Source organism: Amborella trichopoda, chromosome 2 (assembly GCF_054954075.1).
Source record: "Amborella trichopoda isolate Santa Cruz 75 chromosome 2, AtrichopodaSantaCruz75HAP2 v2.0, whole genome shotgun sequence".
In the NCBI taxonomy this organism is placed as follows: Eukaryota; Viridiplantae; Streptophyta; class Magnoliopsida; order Amborellales; family Amborellaceae; genus Amborella; species Amborella trichopoda.
Window position 1 is genome coordinate 67931189 of NC_142337.1, and position 22737 is coordinate 67953925.

The 22737-nt window shown below is 35.6% G+C and overlaps 2 protein-coding genes across 7 annotated transcripts; one reads left to right on the forward strand and one right to left on the reverse strand.

Annotated features, from left to right (window-relative positions):
- Positions 1–2404: 2404 nt before the first annotated feature.
- LOC18430112 (putative GTP diphosphokinase CRSH, chloroplastic) lies at positions 2405–8947 on the reverse strand. 5 transcript variants are annotated; one of them, XM_088859721.1, is made up of 5 exons: positions 8282–8947; positions 5933–6865; positions 4404–4691; positions 3490–3624; positions 2405–2633 (listed from the first exon to the last, which is right to left on the reverse strand). In XM_088859721.1, exons 1-4 carry the CDS (start codon positions 8681–8683, stop codon positions 3526–3528), a joined length of 1722 nt encoding a protein of 573 aa, XP_088715847.1. In that variant the 5' UTR covers positions 8684–8947; the 3' UTR covers positions 2405–2633; positions 3490–3525. The 5 variants fall into 5 exon arrangements, 4 of the variants coding, with proteins under 4 accessions (XP_088715847.1, XP_088715848.1, XP_088715850.1 ...); XM_088859722.1 differs by lacking the exon at positions 3490–3624; XM_088859724.1 differs by lacking the exon at positions 5933–6865 and having other exon boundaries at positions 8282–8898.
- A 2135-nt stretch (positions 8948–11082) lies between these two features.
- RPL3P (ribosomal protein L3 plastid) lies at positions 11083–21382 on the forward strand. Of its 2 annotated transcripts, none has more exons than XM_006840273.4 (5): positions 11083–11832; positions 12276–12485; positions 14116–14220; positions 20656–20769; positions 20924–21382. In XM_006840273.4, exons 1-5 carry the CDS (start codon positions 11500–11502, stop codon positions 21095–21097), a joined length of 936 nt encoding a protein of 311 aa, XP_006840336.1. In that variant the 5' UTR covers positions 11083–11499; the 3' UTR covers positions 21098–21382. The 2 variants fall into 2 exon arrangements, with proteins under 2 accessions (XP_006840336.1, XP_088715852.1); XM_088859726.1 differs by having other exon boundaries at positions 11687–11832; positions 12272–12485.
- Positions 21383–22737: the final 1355 nt, after the last annotated feature.

A 22737-nucleotide genomic window follows, 5' to 3' on the forward strand; every position in this document is an offset into this window, starting at 1 on the left:
TTTTAATAAAAAATATTATTGTTTTGATAAATACACCTATCACAACCCCTTCTAACTTGAACCTTTGTATTTTGAAGGGTTGTGAAGTTTACAATATCATATATATATATGGAAAAGTCTTTCCAACGCCTATAGGCGAAAATGAATAGTGATTTCGCCTACCCTTATCACCATCCAAATTTTATCGCGGGTCACAATTATCTGGTAGTGTTTTATTTTTCATTTTTTTTCTACAAATCGGAATGACCTAAAATTTAGAGGGTATGTACATCTTACTAAGGCGCATCTAATAAAAATAAAAACAAAATTATCCGTAAAAAATAAATTGACCAAAATACTTTTTGGGGGTATTTTGGTCAATTTTTTCATGTAAAATATTTTTTTTATAATTTTCAAAGATTCCCCTACTTTTGATGAATACATGCTCCAAATTTCAGGTCATTTTGATTTGTAGAAAAAAAAAAAAAACTAAAACCCTATCGAACAATCGTGACCGCGCGATGAACTTTGGACGGTGATAGGATAGGCGAAATCCCTGTTCATGTTCACCTATAGGGGTTGCGTAATGTATAGGCGAAAATGAATAGTACTTTCATATATATATATATATATATATATATATATATATATATATATATATATATATATATGGCATTGTTTAAAGTTAACAATATATATGGGTTCACCTATATGGGTTTGTCTAGAGTTAACAACCCTTCAAAATACAAAAGTTCAAGTTAAAAAGGGTTATGATGGGTGTATTTATCAAAACAATCATTAATTTTTTATTAAAAAATTATTTAAATAGGTAAATTTACCATTAAGTAAGGGCAAATATGAAATTTTCATAAAAATACAATGGCATTTTAGAAGTTAGTGTCTTAAAACTTTATTTATATAGTACCATTGTCATTTAGTTAAAATTTCAACTTTACCCCTTATAGAGATGGCAAAAAAACCTTTTGTCTTGTAGTAATATTTACAAAATTGCTTCATAAATGTAACTTTTTAAAAAAAATAGACTACAAAATTAATACATCCACCCTTCACAACTCTCTCTATCTTCAACCTTTGTAATTTAGATTATCCCTATATATATATATATATATATATACATATATATATATATATATATATATATATATATATATATATATATATATATATGTGGGAAACATGGGATTAGCCCACTAGCTTATATGAACATATGAGCTCAAAGTCCCAAATTGATTCTGAGCTGATCTAACGATCACGGATGTCCGGTAATGTTTGAATTTTAGTTTTTTGTTCTACAAATCCAAATCACTTGAAATTTTAAACGTGTGTTCATAAAAAATAGGTGAATCTTCAAAAAATACAAAAAAATATTTTACATGAAATAAATTGACCAAAATACCTTTGAAAAGATTTGAGAGGTATTTTGGTTTTTTTTTTTTAGAATATTTTTTTTTATATTTTTATTAATTACGCCTTGATGAGAAGAACACAAGCTTAAAATTTCAAGTGATTTGGATTTATAGAAAAATAAATAAAATTCAAACACTACCAAACATCTGTGATCATCAGATAGGCCCAGTTTCAATCTGGATTGTTGGGCTCATAAGTTCATATGAGCTAGTAGACTAACCCCAGCTTTTTCATATACATATATATCATCCAACCGTTGTATATTAATATGATGCAACAACCTTAAAAAACCATCTTATGGCCATTTGTTTGATCCAAATTTTGAAACATACACTACTTTCATTCTAATGAACAATCACAAACAAATAAAAAATGAAAAACACAATCTAGAAAGTATTTTTTTAGCCCAATTATCATAGGCAGTTCATTTTGGTGAGATGCTTAGATCTAGGCCTTAGAAGGATTTTTTTCATTTTCAATTTTTTTGGATGGCTTTATTATAAGTAGATGAACAATGTTAAAAAAAAAAAAATGATTTTGAGTTTACAAAGGCTAAGATCTTGAAATTCACAAAATGAATGGTCAAGATTCGTTTTTAGAGGGGACTCATTTTGACCACATCTATGGTTCAAATTGATTTTTTTTTTGTTTTTGGGATTGATTATTGAAATGAAGAGAGTGTGTGCGCAAATTTTGAAGTCAAACAAATGCCACAAACATGGTTTCTAGAAGTGTCGTTGTATTATACTATGATACAACTGTTGCATTGGATCATTGCTCATATATATATATATATATATATATATATATATATATATATATATATAAAGTTGTGTCGATCCCAACACACTAGATCCAAAATACAGGTCTGAACTAGGGTTGGGTCGGCTTGACCCATTTGCCACCCCTAGTTTTCAGCATGAGCTAGGTTTTGATAGGATTATGCAAAGGTAGCATGTGCAATGCATGCTTCATTTTTTGTGAACAATCCCTAGGATTAAGTAGAATGAACAAATGAATAATTATAAACAACCATGTCATAATTACAAATTTACAACTAATTATGCCTGGGCACATTGAGTAAAAAATAGCAGGACACCTCTCTTATACCCACACAATCTTCGTTGTGTCTCAAAAGCACAATATGTATGTCTATGAAAAAGATTACATCAGCCAACAAGTTCACTGTCAGGTTGGAAAGTAGAGGTCATTTCAACACCAAAATTCTGCACACACATAGACCTCATATGGATGATCAAAATAACAACAAAAAAGAAAATATATATATATATATATATATATATATATATATATATATATATATAAAAGGAAAAGCTAGGAATAACCCTCAAGCTGACAGCTACAGTACAAGCACGGCCCAAATTGAATCTGAGCTAATCTGATGGTCACAACTTTATTTCGTAATATAATTTTAACATTTTTTTCTACAAATTCAAATCACATGAAATTTTAAGCGATCATTCTTCTCATCAAGGCGCCCTTAATAAAAATATTAAAAAATAATTCGCGATAAATAAATTGACCAAAATACCTACGAAAATTTTAAGGGTATTTTAATCAATTTATTTTTTGCGAATTATTTTTTTTATATTTTTATTAGATTATCCTAGTTTTAAAGAATAAATGCTCAAAATTTCAAGTGATTTGAATTTGTAAAAAAAATTAAAATTAAAATACGAAATGCAATCGTGACCCATTAGATCGGCCTAGATTCAATGGTATATATATATATATATATATATATATATATATACACCACTATTTCAATGAATTATGGTTCCATGCATAACGTCAGTTCAACAGCCAAATAAAATTGACAGTTTATCAGCTGTCATTTGAGTTTCAGTAAGCTTGAGCATCTAAGACATAATATTACCCATACCCAAGTAGAAATGGAAAAACTGGATCACATGAACAGTAAATAACAATAAATAATACACCTTTGTTGAATTAACAAACAAAAATAGAAGAATATATATGTATAAGTAATACAGGGATTCTGTACTTTATGTTTAAAATCAACTTGGAAGTACATAAAATATTATGATACACTTTACATACAAACTCATCAACTAGTTGGTTCCATTATTTGATGCTTTAAGATATGTTTGTGCCATCACCCAAGAATGGAAGCTTTTCGCCCAGGAGGCTCCTGTATTTATCATCTCTGTCCTCCAAATTACGCAAAAGCCGAACCTAAACAATCATGACTGCGATAATCAGAACCAGAAAATTCCTAGATACCAAATGGTACTCTTTCTTGGCTATTCCTAAACCCATGGTGAAGCCTTACCAGTGAAGACTGACCTCAATTGGCCTTGTCCAGATCAAGAAATGGTCGAAAACCATCATTTGAAAGGAAACAAGAGAATCTTTATCATTGAAGTGTCTTTAGGGTTATTACATAGAAAAGAAAATCCATTATGAAATATTTTTTGCAAAACCTAAAAGGCAAGTTTTCTGATTCTCTAGCCAAATACTGGAGAACAAACTAGCAAAAGGGGAAAACAAGAAGAACATATGATAAAATTATTGGGGTCGTGGTGGTAGCATCACTTGTGCCCTAGCTAAGGTCTAGGCTTCCATTCTCACCTAACGTATTAAAAAACTACTAACGATTTCAAAAAAAAGGTAAGGGCTCGTCATCCCCACTGAATTACCCAAAAAAAAAAATGTTACTGGGTGTTAATTTCAATCAACATATTTCCTTTACCAGATTTTGCAATTTCCTGACCAAGCAGAAGAGACAAAGGAGGGAACATTATTTCAGTCAAACGTTAAGAAATCAGTCAAATGTCAATCATGAAGCATACTGGAGGTGCAGCAAAGTTTCGGAAAAGAAAGGTTGATCTCCGAAGCTAAACATGTCGATTATGGGTCCCACCAAAAGAGATACAAGGCACTTACAACCTAAGCTTGAAGCTTGTCCCAAACCCAAACATGAGAGAGAGAGAGAGAGAGACTCAAGGGTGTACCTGTCTCTGAAACCAATCAAATTCATCAGAACTCAATGATCCATCACTGTTAGAATCAACCAGCTGCATCAGCTCAATTGCATCCTCTTGCTCAGCACCCAGCTCTTCCATCACTTCTCTGAGTTCCTCAATGCTTATCCGACCATTTTCGTTCTTATCAAAAAGATTAAATATTTGGTTCCTATGTTCATTCTCAAGTGAACCAATGCCTTGTGAAGTGGGTTGATTGTTGAGATGCAGTGCCGCAAGGTCAGTAGCAGCCATCATTAAGGCCTTGAGACGCTTTACCTAAGCATGAGGGTAGAATGAGAAATCTTCATTTCCAATTTTGATTTTAAACTAGGTTTAGTATGATGCCCAGATTGTTTTTGCAAAAGGAACTGTCGAAAAAAAACTTACATTAGAACTAAAACAATACTGGAAAAAATCAAAATGGGGATATCACAATGCCAGGATGGAAATGATGAATGGAGGAGTGTGGAACTTTTTATCTGAAAATGGTCAGCAGTGTAGTGAACAAAAAAGTGCTTGTTCTAGTGTGCTTCACCCTTAGAGGTAGAATGGGAAGTGTGTCATGAGAGTAATACGCAAAGAGGGGATCGAAACGAGGAATGAAGGCTCATTAAAGCTCAGAATCTTCCTGATGCAGAAGCAAAAAACTTAAGCCAAATGCAAAGGTCCTGACAAATTCCCAATAAGCAGCAGATTTGTAGCTTTTGAAATCTGAGAATGTCAAAAACTCAAAACCAGAACAAGGCATTTCACTTATGGTAATCATCAACTAGCAATATCGATATTCCTATAGAACTTATTTCTTTTAGAAAGACTCAGGTTAAACAATTCAACAGTCAGTCTCAGAAATGGAACTTAAGCAAATAATATCCCTTGCTAATATACATTTAAATAAAATATTTTGGGACTTATCCATCTGAACAAACTAAGAAACAAAGCATAATCTGGAAATAGGGCTCTGTTGTGTTTAAATTTCTATAAAGTAACTGAGTGGTTCATTAGGAATGATGGTAAAAAAAATCTTTTAGGACACATATCATTGGCCTTAGGTTTGATTCACAATAAAGGTTTTCAAGCTCCCATTATAGAACCTTGATTTTCACACAAAATAGAAAGAATTTATACAAGAACGAGAAAAAACAATAAGAATTTTGTGAGAAAGATAAGAAATTGAGATATTTTTTCTCTAAAGAAAAATAGAAGAAATAAAGAGAATATGGATAAAAACAATAATAATAATAACAACAGTAATAACAACAATAAATAGGGGATGCACATGCATTATGGAAAAACTCTAATTCATTCAGTAATCACCATCCAACGAAATTGATAGATGGTTACAGAAACAGACCATTTGGAGTCATGTCTTGTTCTGATATCTCCCACTTTCTCTCCAACCCTGTCTATCATTTCATTGGACGGTCATATGATCCTATGGACAATGTTTCTTTCATTGTCCACTGGATTATACCATACTTTCCCATAAACAGTTAATGGCACAAGAATGAGGAAAGCACCTCTTCAGGATCTGTTAGTCCTCCTTTATATAGAGAATGTGATGCAATTCCACCAGAAGCCATGGCATCCATCTCTCTTGTTCGTATTTGTATCTCCATTGGGGGTCTTCTCTTACTATCATCACTTAGATCAACAGCCATATGCAAACTTTCATAACCATTTGCTTTTGGTTTAGAGATATAATCTTTAGTCCTATTTGGAATTTCTTTCCATAGACCCCGTATCACCTCACATGTCCTGTAACATGCCTTTACACCTCTCTCTGATGCCTCACTTCCAAACCTAGGGTTCAATATAACACGTAGTCCTAAGATATCGTGTACTTCTTCAGGCTTACGGCCATCCTTCAAAAGCTTCTTCATGGTGCTGAAACGGCTCTTATATCGGCCATGAATTGAGATATCATCCACCATGAGCTCTAAAATAGGGTCATCTTTTAGGGTTTGAAGAAGCATCTCCTTGCACTCATCTATCAACTTCTTACCCGCCTCATGACTCCTCAACCATGCATCAAGATATGAATAAGAATGAGGAAACAAGTAGCGGAATGCTAGATCTTCAAGCTCTAAAGATAAGGTCCCAGTGCCTATAGCATGAGCCAAAGGAGAATATATTCTCAAGATATCTAAAGACAACAACTGTTGTTGATATCTTGGAAGGTGGTCTAAATGTCTCATAATATCAAGTCTGCGAGAGAGTTCTAAGATCAATGCTCGGACATCATAGTAGGTCAGACAAAACTTCCTTAGAGTGGCAGCATCTTCATTATCATCCAATAATTTGGCTCTAGAAGGAATTTCTCTCACCCTAAAAAATTCATGTAATAAATGGACAATCCCTCTACCAAGAAGGGTTTTGATTTCATCCATGGTTATAGCATCACCTTCTAGAACCTCTCTCATTATACCAGCCGAAATAACTTCTGCGCCCATCTGCAATCATTCGAAGGTAATATTCATAACTGTGATTAGTGAAAGGATGCAGCATGAAATGGTGGGGAAGTAGGACAGAAATTGAAATTGAAGAAGAAAATTCATGGAGGTGTCTATATAAGCAAATCTCAATTTAATACCAGATACAACAACGAGACAATACATTGATAACAACGTTGGGATTTCAAGAAACAGGTTTTACAGGACTTACCCCAAAAAAAACACACAAAAGTTTTGACAGGCTACAAGATCTCAATTTAGACAATACACTTTTCACATGCCTATTGAAATCTTTATAGAACCAGATAAAGAAAGCACTAATTGGGGCAACTATGATTATGATGTGACCAAGAAAACTCATATGATATTGAGTGTTGAAAATAAATATACTTCTTTTAAGGAGTTCTCAACATCAATGTCACTATGATTTTAGAAAACATAAAATTTCAGACAGAGTCCACTACCCAAGCAAAAATGACAAGCACAAACCATTATGGGTATCTTTTTGAATGCTTGATGAATTCCTACACATTAAACCAAATCCCAATTCCCCAATGAGAAACCAGATTCCAAAAGAAAGTATTTATTTCATGCAAGGAACTAATTTCCACATTCTACAATGACTGCTGTTTTAGTATATGACTGCCACCAAATTATGAGGCAAGTTCCTAAAATAAGAATAAAATTTTGAAAAAAGGGGTTAATTTTCCATTTTCACACTCAGAGAAATAGAGGAAAATCGACATCCAAGCATGGAGTAACTCTCAACAATAATTTACAATTGCATCGCCGTCCATTTCTGACAGTTACCTAAGAGATTGAATATAAATTAGGAATGAGCTCGGAAAATTTCAGTAAAATCAGAGAAAATGTTTAGATGGTTCTGCAATAAAATCTGAATTCAGTCCTAAAGTTGAAGGGCTTACGGAATAAGGAGTATTTTCATAAGAAAGAAATAGTGAATTCTCTGAAGTATTTTCCTTTATAATGACCCTAACTTCATGTCCAGAGGCTATTGTATAAGTGTTCAACATTAATGTAGTTTCACTTTTGAGAAACAATGCAATTTTTACAAAAAAGCATTCAGAACTCTTAAACTAACCAAGATACAGGTGAGAATGTCTGCAAGAAATGCAACAAAGGAAAGCACTTTACCACTTATAATAAACAACTTAAATATTTAAATCCAATGAAAACCTTATGGATGGAATTTGCCCCAAAAACAAACAGGTACCCATGTGGATAATTTCAATAAAAATCAAGAATATCCATAATTTCCACTAATAAGTACCTGGGGATCATTGTTCTCTTAATAATTTCCATGAATAAGGAAATTTTTAAATACCTAACATGTAAATGGAATTACCAGAGAACCTAGAAAAAAAGGCAGGATCATTCAGTTCCATGAAAGGGTACCTCGAGATCAGCTAATATACAGGCAACAGCAAGGGCCTTTGATAGTGGGGATCGATTATCAGAACCAAGAGGTAAAACAAGCAAAAGAGGGATAGAGAGCTTCAGGGTCTTGAAGAGAAGGCAAGAAGAACCGGAAGAGAGAAGAGGCATCCTATCTGTGACATCGTTGAAAGCTCCAACCAATTCAACTACCATTTTTCCACCAGGTTGTTGAAGATCCGAGCTTTTTCCTGCACCCAGAAATGACCGGAAAATGTATATTCCGGGCACTCCGGTAAGTTTCCGGGAAAATGAGGACGAATTCGCGTTTTGTGGGGGAATAAGGGGAGAAAGGCGTCTCCTTTTGGTGTGGAGTTCAACTGGGGAGCTGTAGTAGAAGCCATGGCTATTGGCTAGCTCCATGAGTACAGAATGCTAACACTTGCAGAGCAATACCGGAGGGGAGGGAGGATCGTTTGAGCTTTCAGATACGGAGGGAAGGGACTCCATGGTCCCGCGGGAGCAATGGGTTAGCCTTGGCCCAAACCCATTCCTGAGTAGGCCAAAGGGGTTCTACGCCCAGGCCGGTTGCGCCATAAAAGTGGTGTAGGGGCCGAGTTGAGCCGGTAAGGAATATTATCCGTAGCTGTAGGGGCCGAGTTGAGCCCGTAAGGAATATTATCCGTAGCTGTAGAGGTAAGGTGCACCTCCAAATTTTACCATGGTATATAATTTTGATGTAAAATGTTCTTAAGATTATTTTGATGTAAAATGTTCTTAAGATTATCTCAAGGGTGCGGTTTGTAAAGAACCTAGGCTCTAAACAATCAAATTAGAAACCTACCTTTAAATAGTATCGAAAAATGTGATTCGAATACTGGAAATCTTTTTGATAGCTTTAAAATATATTTTTATATTTATTTACAAAGTTTAAAGCTTCAAAAATAGTGTAGATCGACACATATGTGAAAACTTTAAAAGCTTGAAAATTAACGGTCCAAAAATGTGTTACAAATTACACTATTTTCAAAACTTGAAATCCATTTTTTTCTCATGTCCAAGCTTCTTGATGTCGAGATGATCAATTTGAAGATATTTGGGCATAAAAATAACATCTTCTAATGAAAATTTTGTGGTAGGCTCCAATTTTATTGTTTAGAGCCTCAGCTCTATATAAATTTTCCCTTATCTCAATTTTTATATCTAATAATAAAATTTTAAATTTAAAAAATAGTTAAAATCAAGTAGATATATAAACATATTAAAATCTTGAAAATGGACGGTGTAGATAATATGTTGTAAAATGTACTATTTTTTAGACTTAAAATCTTTTTATTTTTCATGGTTATACATCTCGATGTCGAGATAATCAATCAAAGGGTTTTTCAACATTAAAACTACCTTTTGAGGTGCAACCTTATATAAACTTTTTTCTTAAAAGTTTGGCCAATACCCTTGTCTCGTGCCTAGGCCATTCCGGCCCAGACATCAAGTTTAGATTTCAAGCCATGATCATATTGGGTCGCACTACTAGTGCTTAGTGCTGAGTCTTTATAGTATTTTTTTTCAATTATTTGGGGTTAGTTACACAAGTTCTCTTCGCTATTCCACTCTATCAAGGGCCACAAGTCCCTATGTCTTTTTACAATACTTTTGAGGGTTTTATTGGGCTACATCTCTTGGTGATGTAGACTCTTAAAGTGCACAATATTTTTTAACACTATAATACTTTAGAATTGTAATTACAAATTTTTTAAAGTTGGAGCATTAGAATGGATATTTTTATAATAAAATTGTAATATTTTATTAGTAGTTAAAAACAATTAATGCATCTTGTAGGTGATGTCACACACCATATTGGTGATGTCATTGTCCACTATTGTTAATAAATGTTTTTGTTTCTATTAAGAATTTATAGTTTACTCTTGACTAATTACTTAAAATACCTCTAAACAAAAAGTTACTTTACTATAAGATAAGAGTATCTGAATGTTTAAAAATGTTGAGCACTTTAATGGTCTACACCATGATGATGTAGCCTAACAAAACCTTACTTTTAAATATATGCTCTTTTTGGCCTACTTATTACTCTTTTTAAGCCCTCCACTTGACTTAACTCATACATCTTAACAAGTTCTTATACTGAGTTTACACCGCACATGGTTAACTCATCTAAGTCAATTTTATTATCTTATCGCTTATTACAGACACACTTAAGTTCTCCTGAACGTATTCATTTCAAATTTCATCTCTTAATGTTTTACTATTCATCTATCTCAACATCCTAATGTCAAATATTCATCATTATAAAATAAAGCTAATCTCACAGCTGTCCAATAGAATTTATCTTTCAACTTTATTGGTTTGTGACAATCATTTAAAACTTTGGTCATACATCTCTACTTCGTCCATCCAACTTTAATTCTATATGCGATATCTTTTTCGGTTTCTCAATTTTTCTAGATTATCAACCAAAAATATCGAACATACGTTATTTTTTTGTATTTTTGTACCATAAATCTTAACTACTTCTTTGTCTATGCTCTTATTATTACTAAACTTACATTTTATATATATTATCTTATTTCGACTAATTTTAAAACTTTTAGATTCTATAGCATCATTCTAAAGTTATAACTTTGTGTTGACACCACTTTGGGTCTCATCAATTAAAAATATGTCGTCTACAAACAATATACACAATCATGAATTAAACTATGTCGTCCACGAACAACATACACAATAAAATTCTCATCATGTAGGTGCCTAACTAATTAACACATAACTAAGATAAAGAGATATAATGCAATACTGAGTTGAAATGTAGACATTTTGTCACTTAAGATTCATTCATTCATTCATCCTTCTACTAGCTATTTGCGCACCCTTGTATACATCTCTCACCTAAGTCGATATATTACCGATTCTGTCCTCAATGCCCTAAAGAAGGACCCCTCTCTGTACGAGAAAGGAGTAAAGCCGACTTTGCCTAAAACCCTACCTTAAACCTCTCCCTCTCTCTCTCTCTCTCTCTCTCTCTCTCTCTGTAGAGCAAAGCCATATTGCCTGAAACCCTACCTCAAGTATTTTTTCCTTTCACACCTATTTCCCTCTGTCTTGCCAGTCGAACTCCATCTCCCCTAACCATGCCCATCTACACTAGCACCAGACCAATCTTTCATGGATGGATTTGATCTTCAAAGCAAGCTTCCTCACTTCTCAAAACACCAGCTCAAACTATGTCTTCTCTCTCTAGAGGCATCCTATCTCGCCTGAGGTTTCTCTCTCTGAACCCCATCTCTCAATATGCTATTAGAACGACTTACTTCAGGAATTTTAGTGCTAATTCCCGAAATATAGAGGAACCAGAGGTCCGTGGCCCAATCATTGAGGCGAGTCCAAAGCGTATGAGGCCGAATTCGAGGAGAACAGGGGCCATTGCCATCAAATGTGGGATGACTGCGCTTTGGGATAAATGGGGAGCTAGGGTTCCAATAACAGTTCTATGGTTGGATGATAACCTTGTTTCTCAGGTTAAAACAATGGAAAAAGAAGGCATCACTGCTCTCCAGGTATGAACCTGGAAACCTAATCAATCCTTTGAAGTTTTCTGCTCTTCTTACGTGCAATTTTGTGGGCTTTTTGTTGGGGTCATGTGGTCTTTCTGTTGGGATCCTGTGGTCTTTCTGTTGGGTTTTTGTTGTATTATTATATTAGTAGAAACCTCAATGATATTCTAAAGTTTTGTGCTTCTTCTTTCTGCAATTTATTGGTTTTTGGTGGTTTTTTTGGATTATTCTAGAAACCAGGCAATCCTCTGTGTTATATTGGTGCAATGTTTTGGGGTTTCCCCCTTTTTTCCGGGTTATGAACCTATGAATTTGAGTTTCTGTGCTTTTTTTTTTTTTTGGTTTCGTGTTGGGCCTTTTTAGAGTTATGCTTCTAGAATTGTTTTTCATTTTTTTTTTTTTATGGTGGGTTTTTTGAGTGGTTGTCTGGTTATGGTGTTAGTTAGATTGGGGCCGGGCAGAAGAAAGCAAAGCAATTGACAAAACCAGAAGTGGGCCATTTTAGGGCACAGAATGTCCCTTTGAAGAGGAAGCTGAGAGAATTTCCTGTTACGGAAGATGCACTACTCCCTGCTGGAACTCCAATCAATGTTCGACATTTCATCCCAGGCCAATATGTGGATGTTACGGGTATCACACGCGGGAAAGGGTTTCAGGTGCACATTTATTTACTTTTCACTGTTCATTGTGTTTCGAAAAGAAATGCATTTATTTTGATGATTATGATGTTGGAGGTTATTATCTGTTTCTCACTTTGCATGGCTTCCGCTGTAGAAAATACATCAGTAGTGAACAATTTTGGGTCATATTGATTAATTAGGGAACAATTTTGGGTCATATTGATTATTCAGGGCATGTTGTCAAATGAAATCCTGGAAAACCTTTAGGGCGTGTAAATATTAGCTATTTGAAATCTAGTTTTTGGAGACATGAAGCTGGTAAATACCATGTTTGATAACCTGTTTTGAAGAAGGTAGTCACTCGGAGGAGATTTGATCAATTGGTGAAGGGGGGAGTCATGTAGTGGAGGAGGTGGTCACTCACATAGTTTTGAAGTCCGTAATCAAACGTAGTTTTCCGCAGATTGAGGATAGCCCAGTCCCCCGATCATTGTAGCTAATCCCCGTAATCAAGCCCAGGTTTCCATACAATTTGGAGATCCCAATTATCAAATGTGATTTAATATTAATGTGAAAAGAGTGGGTTTTTTTTTTTGGAACCAAAGGCAACAATTTTGTGGTTTTATGCTGCCATCACTTGCATCATAAACTCTTAGACAATGTTTAGGAACCAGTTCCTTGGGCCTTTTCATATCCTATCTTAAGGGATTTTGTATTATTTGGTGGTGCACTGGTTTTAATTAAGGATTTGGATCTAGATAGTGTGTTTGATGTGGCCAGTTTAACAAAATCAGGTCAAGAAGAGATTTTTTAATTGCGGATCATTAGAAACAAGGATAATCTGCATACCTTTGAATTCTTTTGAGATCTCTTGTGTTTGAGATTGATATGCCTATCACATGTAGCCTTTGTAAATGAATATTTCTCTGTTTTTTGAGTGCTGAACTTTGTCATACACGAAGGAGGAGTCTAATTAAGCATTGAGTGGGTCAGTGAAACTTTGATGAAATTTCTTTAGGCAAACCAGACCTAATTGGGTGGGTGGCTCTTTTTTTTTTAATTGTTGGGATTTTGGCCAATTAAGGAACCTTGCTGAATCTAATAATGATTTTCCAATAAGATCAGATATGTTGATTCCATGGAGGCAGAGGTAGAGCTCTCTCGTAAGTGGAATAAGAAATCCATAATATTCACTCTCCAATTATCTGTAGTGTAAAGAGACTCTTTTGATACGATTCATTGGCATATTTGCTGGATGAAATATCAAAGACTTTAAGGTCTATAGAAATATCATCCATTATAGACAATCACATAAACAAGAAATTCCAAGTGGGTTTTCGGAAGTTGGTTGAGTATGTGGTTTTCCTTCCTTTTTGCTATTTTTTGTTATAAGTTCTATTTTGTACTAGTTTTCCTATTATCAGTAAAAATTAACTTCAGAAAAAGGAAAAGTTTGTAGCCAACTTGTCTGCTTTTTTTTTATTTTTTAATAATTTCTGATGCATTGGTTTTGAAAACAGACAATACACACACAAATATGAATTACATCTGACTTCAAATATTCTGGAACTCGAGGTTCATAGGCTCTAGAGTTTACTGGCTAACATTTATCCAAGAATGAGATTAAATATCACCATCTCTAAAACTTGTTTTCCTTGTTCGATAGGGTGGTATGAAGAGGTGGGGTTTTAGCGGAATGCCTGCATCCCATGGTGCATCATTGTCGCATCGAAGTATTGGATCTACTGGTCAAAGAGATGCTGCTGGAAAGGTATTCATTAAAGCAAACGGTAAAGTTTTTTTTTTTTAGAAACTGTTGACTGTAAGCAGACAGTAAAGTTTCATCCACAAAATAAGAACACACGATAGCAACATTTTTGAAGACCTTCTGGACTTAATTCACTATAATTAAATATTTTGAAAGACAATTACATAGCTCTGACACATGTTAATTATGACTTCAAAGTGCTGCTTGACTAAATTATTTACAGTGAAATAGAATTAGAAGGTAGAAAGTCATCCATAGTTTTATATGCAATTCACCCATAGGTTTCATCCCTCATGCAACTTGACATAAGCATCCTTTTCTTCTGTAAATTAGGCAAAGAGTGGTAAACTAGACAAAGAGTGCTTACCTGTCCGCTGTTGCAATAAATAATCCATTGTGAAATTTTTAATATAAAAAGTGATCCTCCGTTGTGTGTTTCTGTTATGGCACTAAATTATTGCTGTAGAACTATATAAATTGCATTGTTCTTTTCCTCATTTAAAGTTTCAAAGGTAGCGTACATGTGACATGAGGCCAATTATTTTGGAATCTATTTTCTCATGGTTGCTGGAAGTTTGTGCAGGAGTTGAAGCTTTTGGATGGTTCAATAAAAATATATTCACATGAATGATTCTTAATGTGCTAATTATGGACATTGTACGGTTGCTTCTGGTCCTTAGCTTTTTTTGAACTTATTCGGCTCTTCATATTGAACTGCAGAAGGCCAAGCAGAGTTTTTGGAGGCGAACTTTCTAATTTCTGAGATTTGAATCGACTATTAACTGTTGACAAAACAATGAAGCTATTCTTGCAGGAGAAACCATTATCAGACTACTAAATCTTTTTTTTGAGAATGATTATCAGACTACTAAATCTTTGATGTAAGAGTTGATGTTAATGCCATCCAAATTCTTGACCTTCTTATTATTTAACCTGCATAACTATGCTAGCTGAATTGGTAAATGTTCCACATACTTATTATATTTGGATATCAGAAGTGTATTTGCTGGTAAACAACTTTCCTTATTGTTAACACGATTACCTTATACCATGGTTCTTCTCTGGTTGGGAAGCAGTGGAAGATGGTGGAGGATGTTAGTTTGTGGTTATTGGAATTCAAGGAACAATGGAGGGGCTTACAATGGAAATACAAACTTGGATGGAGGCAAAATTGTGCAATTCAGGAATCTGGTAAACTCTAATGTGTTAGTGGATGGATGACGAAAGTTTTTAACGTATGGGCCTCCTTGACATGGGTTTACCCAGAAGGGGATTCTATATCGATGGAGGATATTTTGTGATGAAGCTAGCCATAATTTAGAGCGGTGGTAACTGATGGTGGGAATGCTTCTAAGAAATGGATCTGTTTGAGTTATCATTGGTATGATGGAAGTCTGGAAAGCAAATTGAAGGGTGCTAAGAGGTATAGTCCATATTCTAAGGTGAGGAAAGGATAGGGGCTCGTTTCTATGACCATTGTAGTGGGTGGGGATGTTAAAACTTTGGAAGAAAGATCCATCCTTTGTCTAAGTTTATAGCTTGGGTTGATCAAAGGCGAGGGACAATACTTGTCTGGCAGTGAGAACTTTTGAAGGTTTATGCCTTTTGTTCTCCCTTGAGAGGGGAAGCTTTCACGGTTGTAAGCCTCTGATGTGTCCCCTTGGAGTTTGCTGCGGTTGGTTTTATGGCTGAAAAATATGTATCTATTTCGAGGCTGAAAATGAGTGGGTAGTTAGTTACTTCAGGAGTCTTGCACACAAATGGTATTTCTTGATCTTTGAGAAATTGAACCTGGATATGGAACATAGTTACCGGGATCGCCCCCGGGGGACATGGGTCCGGCTTCGGAATCCAGATCTTGCACTTTGAAGTTGGGATCTTGACCATAATTTTTTTTTTTTTTTTTTTGAGGGATCTCACCCCTTTTCATGGAATCTCAATTCCTTATTCGTAGGGACCTCGATCCCACCTAATCACGGTGCTTGATCCTCTATTTGTGGATCTTGATCCCCATCATGTTCGGATTGCAATCCCTCGATTCAAGGATGTCAATCCCATTATTTATTGATCTCCATACTTATTGGAATCTCGATCCCTGTATTTGTGGATCTCCATCCTTATCGTGTATTAATCCCAAACGTCAAGAATTAAATTTCCTAGATTGCTACTAGAGTTGTAAATGTATAAATCATATCATGAATTAAAATAATTAAATCATTTAATACAACAAAGAGGAAGCCCCATTTGTTGCATAATGGGATCTAGTTTCCGTGAGCATTGACACTGCGATCCTTTATATTTATAAAAGGACCCCAATTTATACGGAACTCAATCCTTGGGTATTTGGTGTCAAGATAGAGAAGTGAGAACGACGGTACTTGGCAAATGGGATCTCGCTCCTATGAGCATTGGAAGCTCCGTAATAGATGCGTTGTACGGAGCGCTCTCCTTGAATGCTGAATCTTCTGTCACCCTTCAATGCACTGTTCTCGCTCCCGATCCTGAAGCCGTTCCCCATCCGGCTCCCAATAACTATGATATGGAATCTTCATGATGGCTGCTATACCCTAGCTATTGTCAAGAAATCCTCAAGAGGCTCTCAATCTCGTAGTTTCATTTTGGCGTAGTGGGATTATCATGAACGGCAGTTTTGAGATAATTGTGGAGGGGTTTAATTCCATGTTGAAGCAAAGGAGAAATCAATGAAGAGCATATGCTACTGGAGAAAGCATATGGTTGAGAGAGCCAAAAGGCTAGGGAAGAGATTACAAAGAAGATTGGTGTACAAAGGAGCATGGCTAGGGAAAAGGAAGAGGGACGAGAGGACCGATTCCTATTAGGTGATTTGGAACGAGGTGGCCGGAAAGGTAACTTGGGCTATTTGGAAGCAAAAGGAGAATACCAGTTAGGCTGGAGAAATTATGATTAAAGGGAAATCATCGGTGTAGCCCCTCCCAAATATCATGATTTTACATTAAACCCCCTGATTTTTTTCATTTCAAGTGGCCTGGCAATTTGATTATAGATTTCACAGACCCCATCCCCTTTGCTCATGTGTTTCTATTGAAATTTATCCTTTTAAAGTACCTATTTCCACTCAGTTCCAAGTCCCTAACCCATGAATTCCCCACCCCCCTGGCCCGCCCCCTTGCTCCCACCCCTCTAGTTTTACCTAGACACTTCAAATTTGTTTGGTGTGGGTCGACACATTTCTACACTTGACCGTACATGTCTGATGACCATCAATTTTTTGGTACATATCGACGCATTATATACAAGTGTCTGCCCTTTTTAAAACCTTATGCTTAATGGTTTTGGTGGTGGAGCAACAGTTGAACAAATGAGGTCACAGTTTCATTCCTCTCAATGAAACTTTTTCAACAATTGAACAAGAGAAGGCTCAAAAGGACATGGATGGCAGTAGTAAAAAGAGATATGGTGACCTATGGTCTGACTAAGGGACCCTTGATAGATTGGAACAATAGACTAGGATTCGTGTAGCTGACCCCAAATAGTTGGGATAAGACCCAGATGATGATGATGATGATTTCTTTGTGAGATATTTTGCCTACTTGTAGTGAATCAGGATTTATGAAATAAATGTGGCAAAAGTTATACACTGGCTGCCAACCTAACACAACCCTCCTTTCTCTAGGCTCGGGATCGACATGGCCGACCTGGGACTGGTAAATAATGTGTCGATACAATAAGATAAGCGAAAGTAGACTTAGGTGGTCTGGTCATGTGCAACATCGACCTAGAGGAACATCAGTTTGGAGGTTTAGGTGGAAGGCTCTACACTGGCAAGGGGAAAAAGGACATGGATGGAACTAGCGAGAGATATAAGTGACTTATGGTATAATTGAGGGTATGGACCTTGATAGAGTGGAATGACGGAACAAGATTTAATAGCAGACCTCAAATAGTTGGGAAAAGCCTGGGATGATGATGATGATTTCTTTGTAAGCTTTTTTATATTATAAACATACGAAAACATCACCGCTGACTTGTGCATGGTTTGAACTTGGGATGACTTGATCATGAAACCAACATGCTACCACAAAACCACTTTGATGTTATTGCATTGAATCGACATCATTTCACATATAAGCTAAACTTATCTAAAATACAAAAATAAAACATCGGGCGGTCTGTGGGGTTTGATCATGCAATATCTGAGGCCTCTTAGGCAAGGTTGTTCATATATTTATATTATTGAAAATAATGGGTGCACAAGTCCAGTACAACACCTATTAAGAGGTGCGAGTTGGTTCAAGTGGAAGTCTAAAAAAGGGCCAGGGATAAGCCCAAAAGGACATGGTTGGCAGTAGTGAGAAAAGATATGGGGACTTATGACTTCATTGAGGGTATGACTCTTGATAGAGTAGAATGGCAGACCAAGATTTGTGTAGCCGACCCAAATAGTTAGGAAGAGGTTCTGATGATGATGATGATGATGATGATTTAAGTACAGATGCTTCGGGAAGTATTGGCATTCTAGCCTCCTGTATTAGACACTCTAACATGTAATAAATACCGACACAAGGGTCGGTATCCATGTAACACTGCTTCTCTCATTCTCTCAAGAATCTCTCTCTAAAACTTAAAGCTTTTATTTCTTCTCCCTCTCATTCTCTTCTTTGTCTCCCCTCTCCCCTCCCCCCTCGCCCCTCCCTAAATAAATCAAGCTGTAACAGACACTATGACTAAAAACTGCTCAAGAATCTGGCTGTTCTTAATTAGATTGTTGGTGTAGTTTAATTATTAGATCAAGCTTTTTTGGCTTGATGAGAAGAGAGGAAATCGATTCCAGTCCTCTGTGCACTTTACTCCGTTTTTCCATCTCCTCTATGAAATTGAATCAAAACTTCTACAACCTAAAAAAGTTATTGGGTCAAAATTGGGTTTTGGAATCAGAAGTCTGAAGAAAGGGTCTAAAATGTTGGGAGATTTGAGAGAGGACGAGTTTTTCATTGAAGACCAAGAAGTTTAGGGAGAGAAACAATTGAAGAATTTGTATTTTGGGCTTTCTGTTTTAGAAACCTATTCGTCTCTCTCTGTACCCTGGCTCTGAGCCATTATTCCTATTTTTGTTCTCTCCTATTCTCCTATGTGTTTCAGGATTTTTGTTTCAGAGGTAGACAAGATAGAGAGAGGACTTTGCCTGAAATTTGTAATCGTGAGATTTATAGAAAGTTGTTGAATTGATCGAGGGGAAAAAAGCTTTTATTCTTGGCCTGGTGTAGAGGGGCTGAGGATGATTGTTGATGTGTTTTGTATAGAAGGGGTTGAAAGAGTTGATTGAAAAGGAGTGATATATTTGAAGTCCAATGGCTTAGGGCATGGTGGACGTGTCCTGTATCAGAAGGTGAGAAGGAATGGTAATCTCGTATTGAGGCAAGACATTGGATGTTGTCAGATGGAGCTGGGGTTGTTACCTTGGGCTGTAGATGGGACTTGAGAATCTATTAGGCACGACGACTGCTGGGTGGGTGTTGCCACATGGAGGTGGGACTGTTACCCTGGGATTTGGGAATCTATTAGGCACGATGACTGCTGGGAGGCATGGGAGATTGCATTTGGGGTAACCATGGGAAGAGGCAAGAACGTGATTGGGGGTAGGAGGTGGACAGTTTTTTTTTATTAAATGGGCAAGATAATGAAATGGATGGATGAATTACTTCTTGGTCATCTCATAGATCTACCAATAAGTATGATAGTCTGAGAAACTCTTTATTCCGTTGATATAAAATGAGTTCAGATCCTACTGTACTCCATTAAACTAAAGGACCTGGTTTCTATGCGGCCAAGCCGGCATATGTAGAAATGCAGGCCTATTAATAAATCTATTTTTGATATGGATTTTTCAACTTAATTTTTAAAGACATGTAATCTCTGACATGGAGATCATGAATATTAAAAAATAAGTAAATTTTAAAAACTAGAAATAATAATTCTAGTAAAAAAACATTTAGACCGTTAGTTTCCATTGTTTTTAGATGGAACGCCTACTTGCATCCATCTTTAAGATGGATGCTTTACACTTTTTGGACTTCGTACGTAGTCATGCAGTCCAGCCCGTATGAAACAATTTTCCTTGGACTAAATGTTCATATTGTGCTTGTGGTTACTGCATCTCTTATATATCACAAGGTTGATTTAGTATTTTGTGCTGGAGTGCTCCCTGTTGATGGTTTGACCACTTTTTTGCGCATTTCAGTTTTCTACATGAATGGCCAACGAGTTCTTAGAGCAAGATATACCGAACCTCAATCTGTTCAAATCATCTGAATATTTATTTTATTGCTTTTCACATGCACTAGGCCGTACTAAATTTTTGGATTTGAGTGGTGCAGAGTAGAAAGATTAGTGACATTATCTGATGCAGTGGTTTGCCCTAGTGGGAAAATGTATTAAAACTGATGTGGCTTTGATCAGGTTTTCAAAGGCAAGAAAATGCCTGGCCGAATGGGTGCGGTCCAGTGCACAGTTAAAAATGTTTTCGTCTACAAAATAGACCCAGCGAGGAACCTGATGTGGGTCAGAGGCCAGGTAAATTTCTTTTCACATATATATTTCATTTCTCGGGGGGAATTAAAGGATAACTAACCCTCATTTCTGCAAGAGAAAAATAGAGAACTTAACTTTTTCTCAGATCATGTTTTTAGTTACCGTCTCCTTTAATGAATGTCAATTGGTCTCACAGGTTCCAGGTGCAGAAGGGAACTTTGTGTTCATAAGGGATGCATTTTGCAAGAAACCTGATATCTCGGCACTGCCATTCCCTACTTTTTTCATTCCTCCAGATGAGGATACATCACTGTTGGAACCTTCGGTTGCAGACCTTGGGGATATTGATCCTTTTATGGCGGCTGATTAAATCAACACCATGCAGGTCTCCATTTTCTGCTTGATCTGTGTTTTTTTTGTTCTCTACTATTTAGGGCACAAAAAATGTATTACTTAGTGACAATCTCGGCTAATCTGAAGATTGTCCATGTTTTTTTTTTTTTTCTTCTTTTTTTTCAATATTTAGATCACAGCTGAGGATGAGTGCTGTGTATTTGAGTCAATGATTCGGATTATTTCATATTCCTGTTAGAATACTCACATGAGACATCCTACAAAATAATTGCAATTTTGACAGTTGTGGTTGTTTGTGTAATTTTTTGGGCGACTATTTGCTGTTGTTACTTGTAAGATTAGATGCTTTGTTACGATTGGTGACATCATAATTATGAGCATGAATGAAGTTTTGGGGAATTTCAGGTAATCTGCAGTTGCAGAATTTTAAAGCGCATTCTTACACATTTTTATGTTTGGAATTTGAAAATCGTAGGTAAATTTTGTTTGCATATTCAGATTCTAAGCCCCTTAAGAGGGGACACTATATTAGCTGCCCCTCAGGCGCATCTATCGTGCACAATAAGCTTTTGGCTCGATTTTGGCTCTGTTTTTTTTTCAAGGGAAATTTTTGAGGTAATTTGTTTTATGTGGGCTAGCCCGCATAAAAGGTCCACTGTCTAGGGAGCCCGCATAAAAACCATATCCTTTGTCAAAGTACCTAGAAAGTATTTGTCCTTGTGGAAGTTCTCCAATGTTATTTTATGGGTATTTTGAAATTAAAGTTATTTAAGTGTTAGAAGTGTTATAATACGACCATGATATAGGCATATTATTACTAAAATTCATTTGTCTCTCTACCATGTCAATGCATCCATCAGATATTCTTTTCTTGTTCTACAACGACCAAATTAATTTTCTCTAGGTGAAGGTCTTTTTTCTGTTTCTGAACTTCTCAATCAATTGCTTAAATATAAAAATAGCGTCAATTATTTACCTCTTTGGTATTAAAGAGGATTTACTTTTTGAAATGCTCATTTCATATCATTGTTGTTATTCAATCACTCTCTTCTATAGCGTCATAGTGTGGTTCACCAATTTAATCTCCTAATAGGTTGTATAATTTAAATATTTTTGTTTTGTTATTGTAAGTAGGTACGACATTTCTTTTTCTTCATTCGACTTATATTTCCTTTGTTATTAACTTTTGAAACAGCTTGGTCAGCTAAAATATATCTATCTTTCTCATGTACTTCCAAACCTTTTTAACGATGCCATCTTATCCTAAAGCTTTTTTATCATCTTTTTCAATCTTCTTTTACCTCTAATATCCTAATCCAGTAAATGTATATTGAGCTGGCCTGCATTACACGCTTACTATTATAGGTATAGCGCTTACTATTATAGGTATAGCAGGGAACAGTTTAATAGCATTTGTTGTTCACCTCGAGAAACACCTATTTGGAGGAATGTGATATGAAAATTTAAGGTTCACCCGAGAATTGAAAACGAACAATTCAAAGAAGATTCAACAAGAAATTGTTGGTTCTCATTAAAAATTTAAAGGAAATTTAAAGGAAAATCAATCGCAATATTCCTAAGAAATAAAGTATTTAATATCGGAAAACGTTTATTTAAAGCCGAGGCTCTAAACAATCAAATTGGAGCCCACCTCAA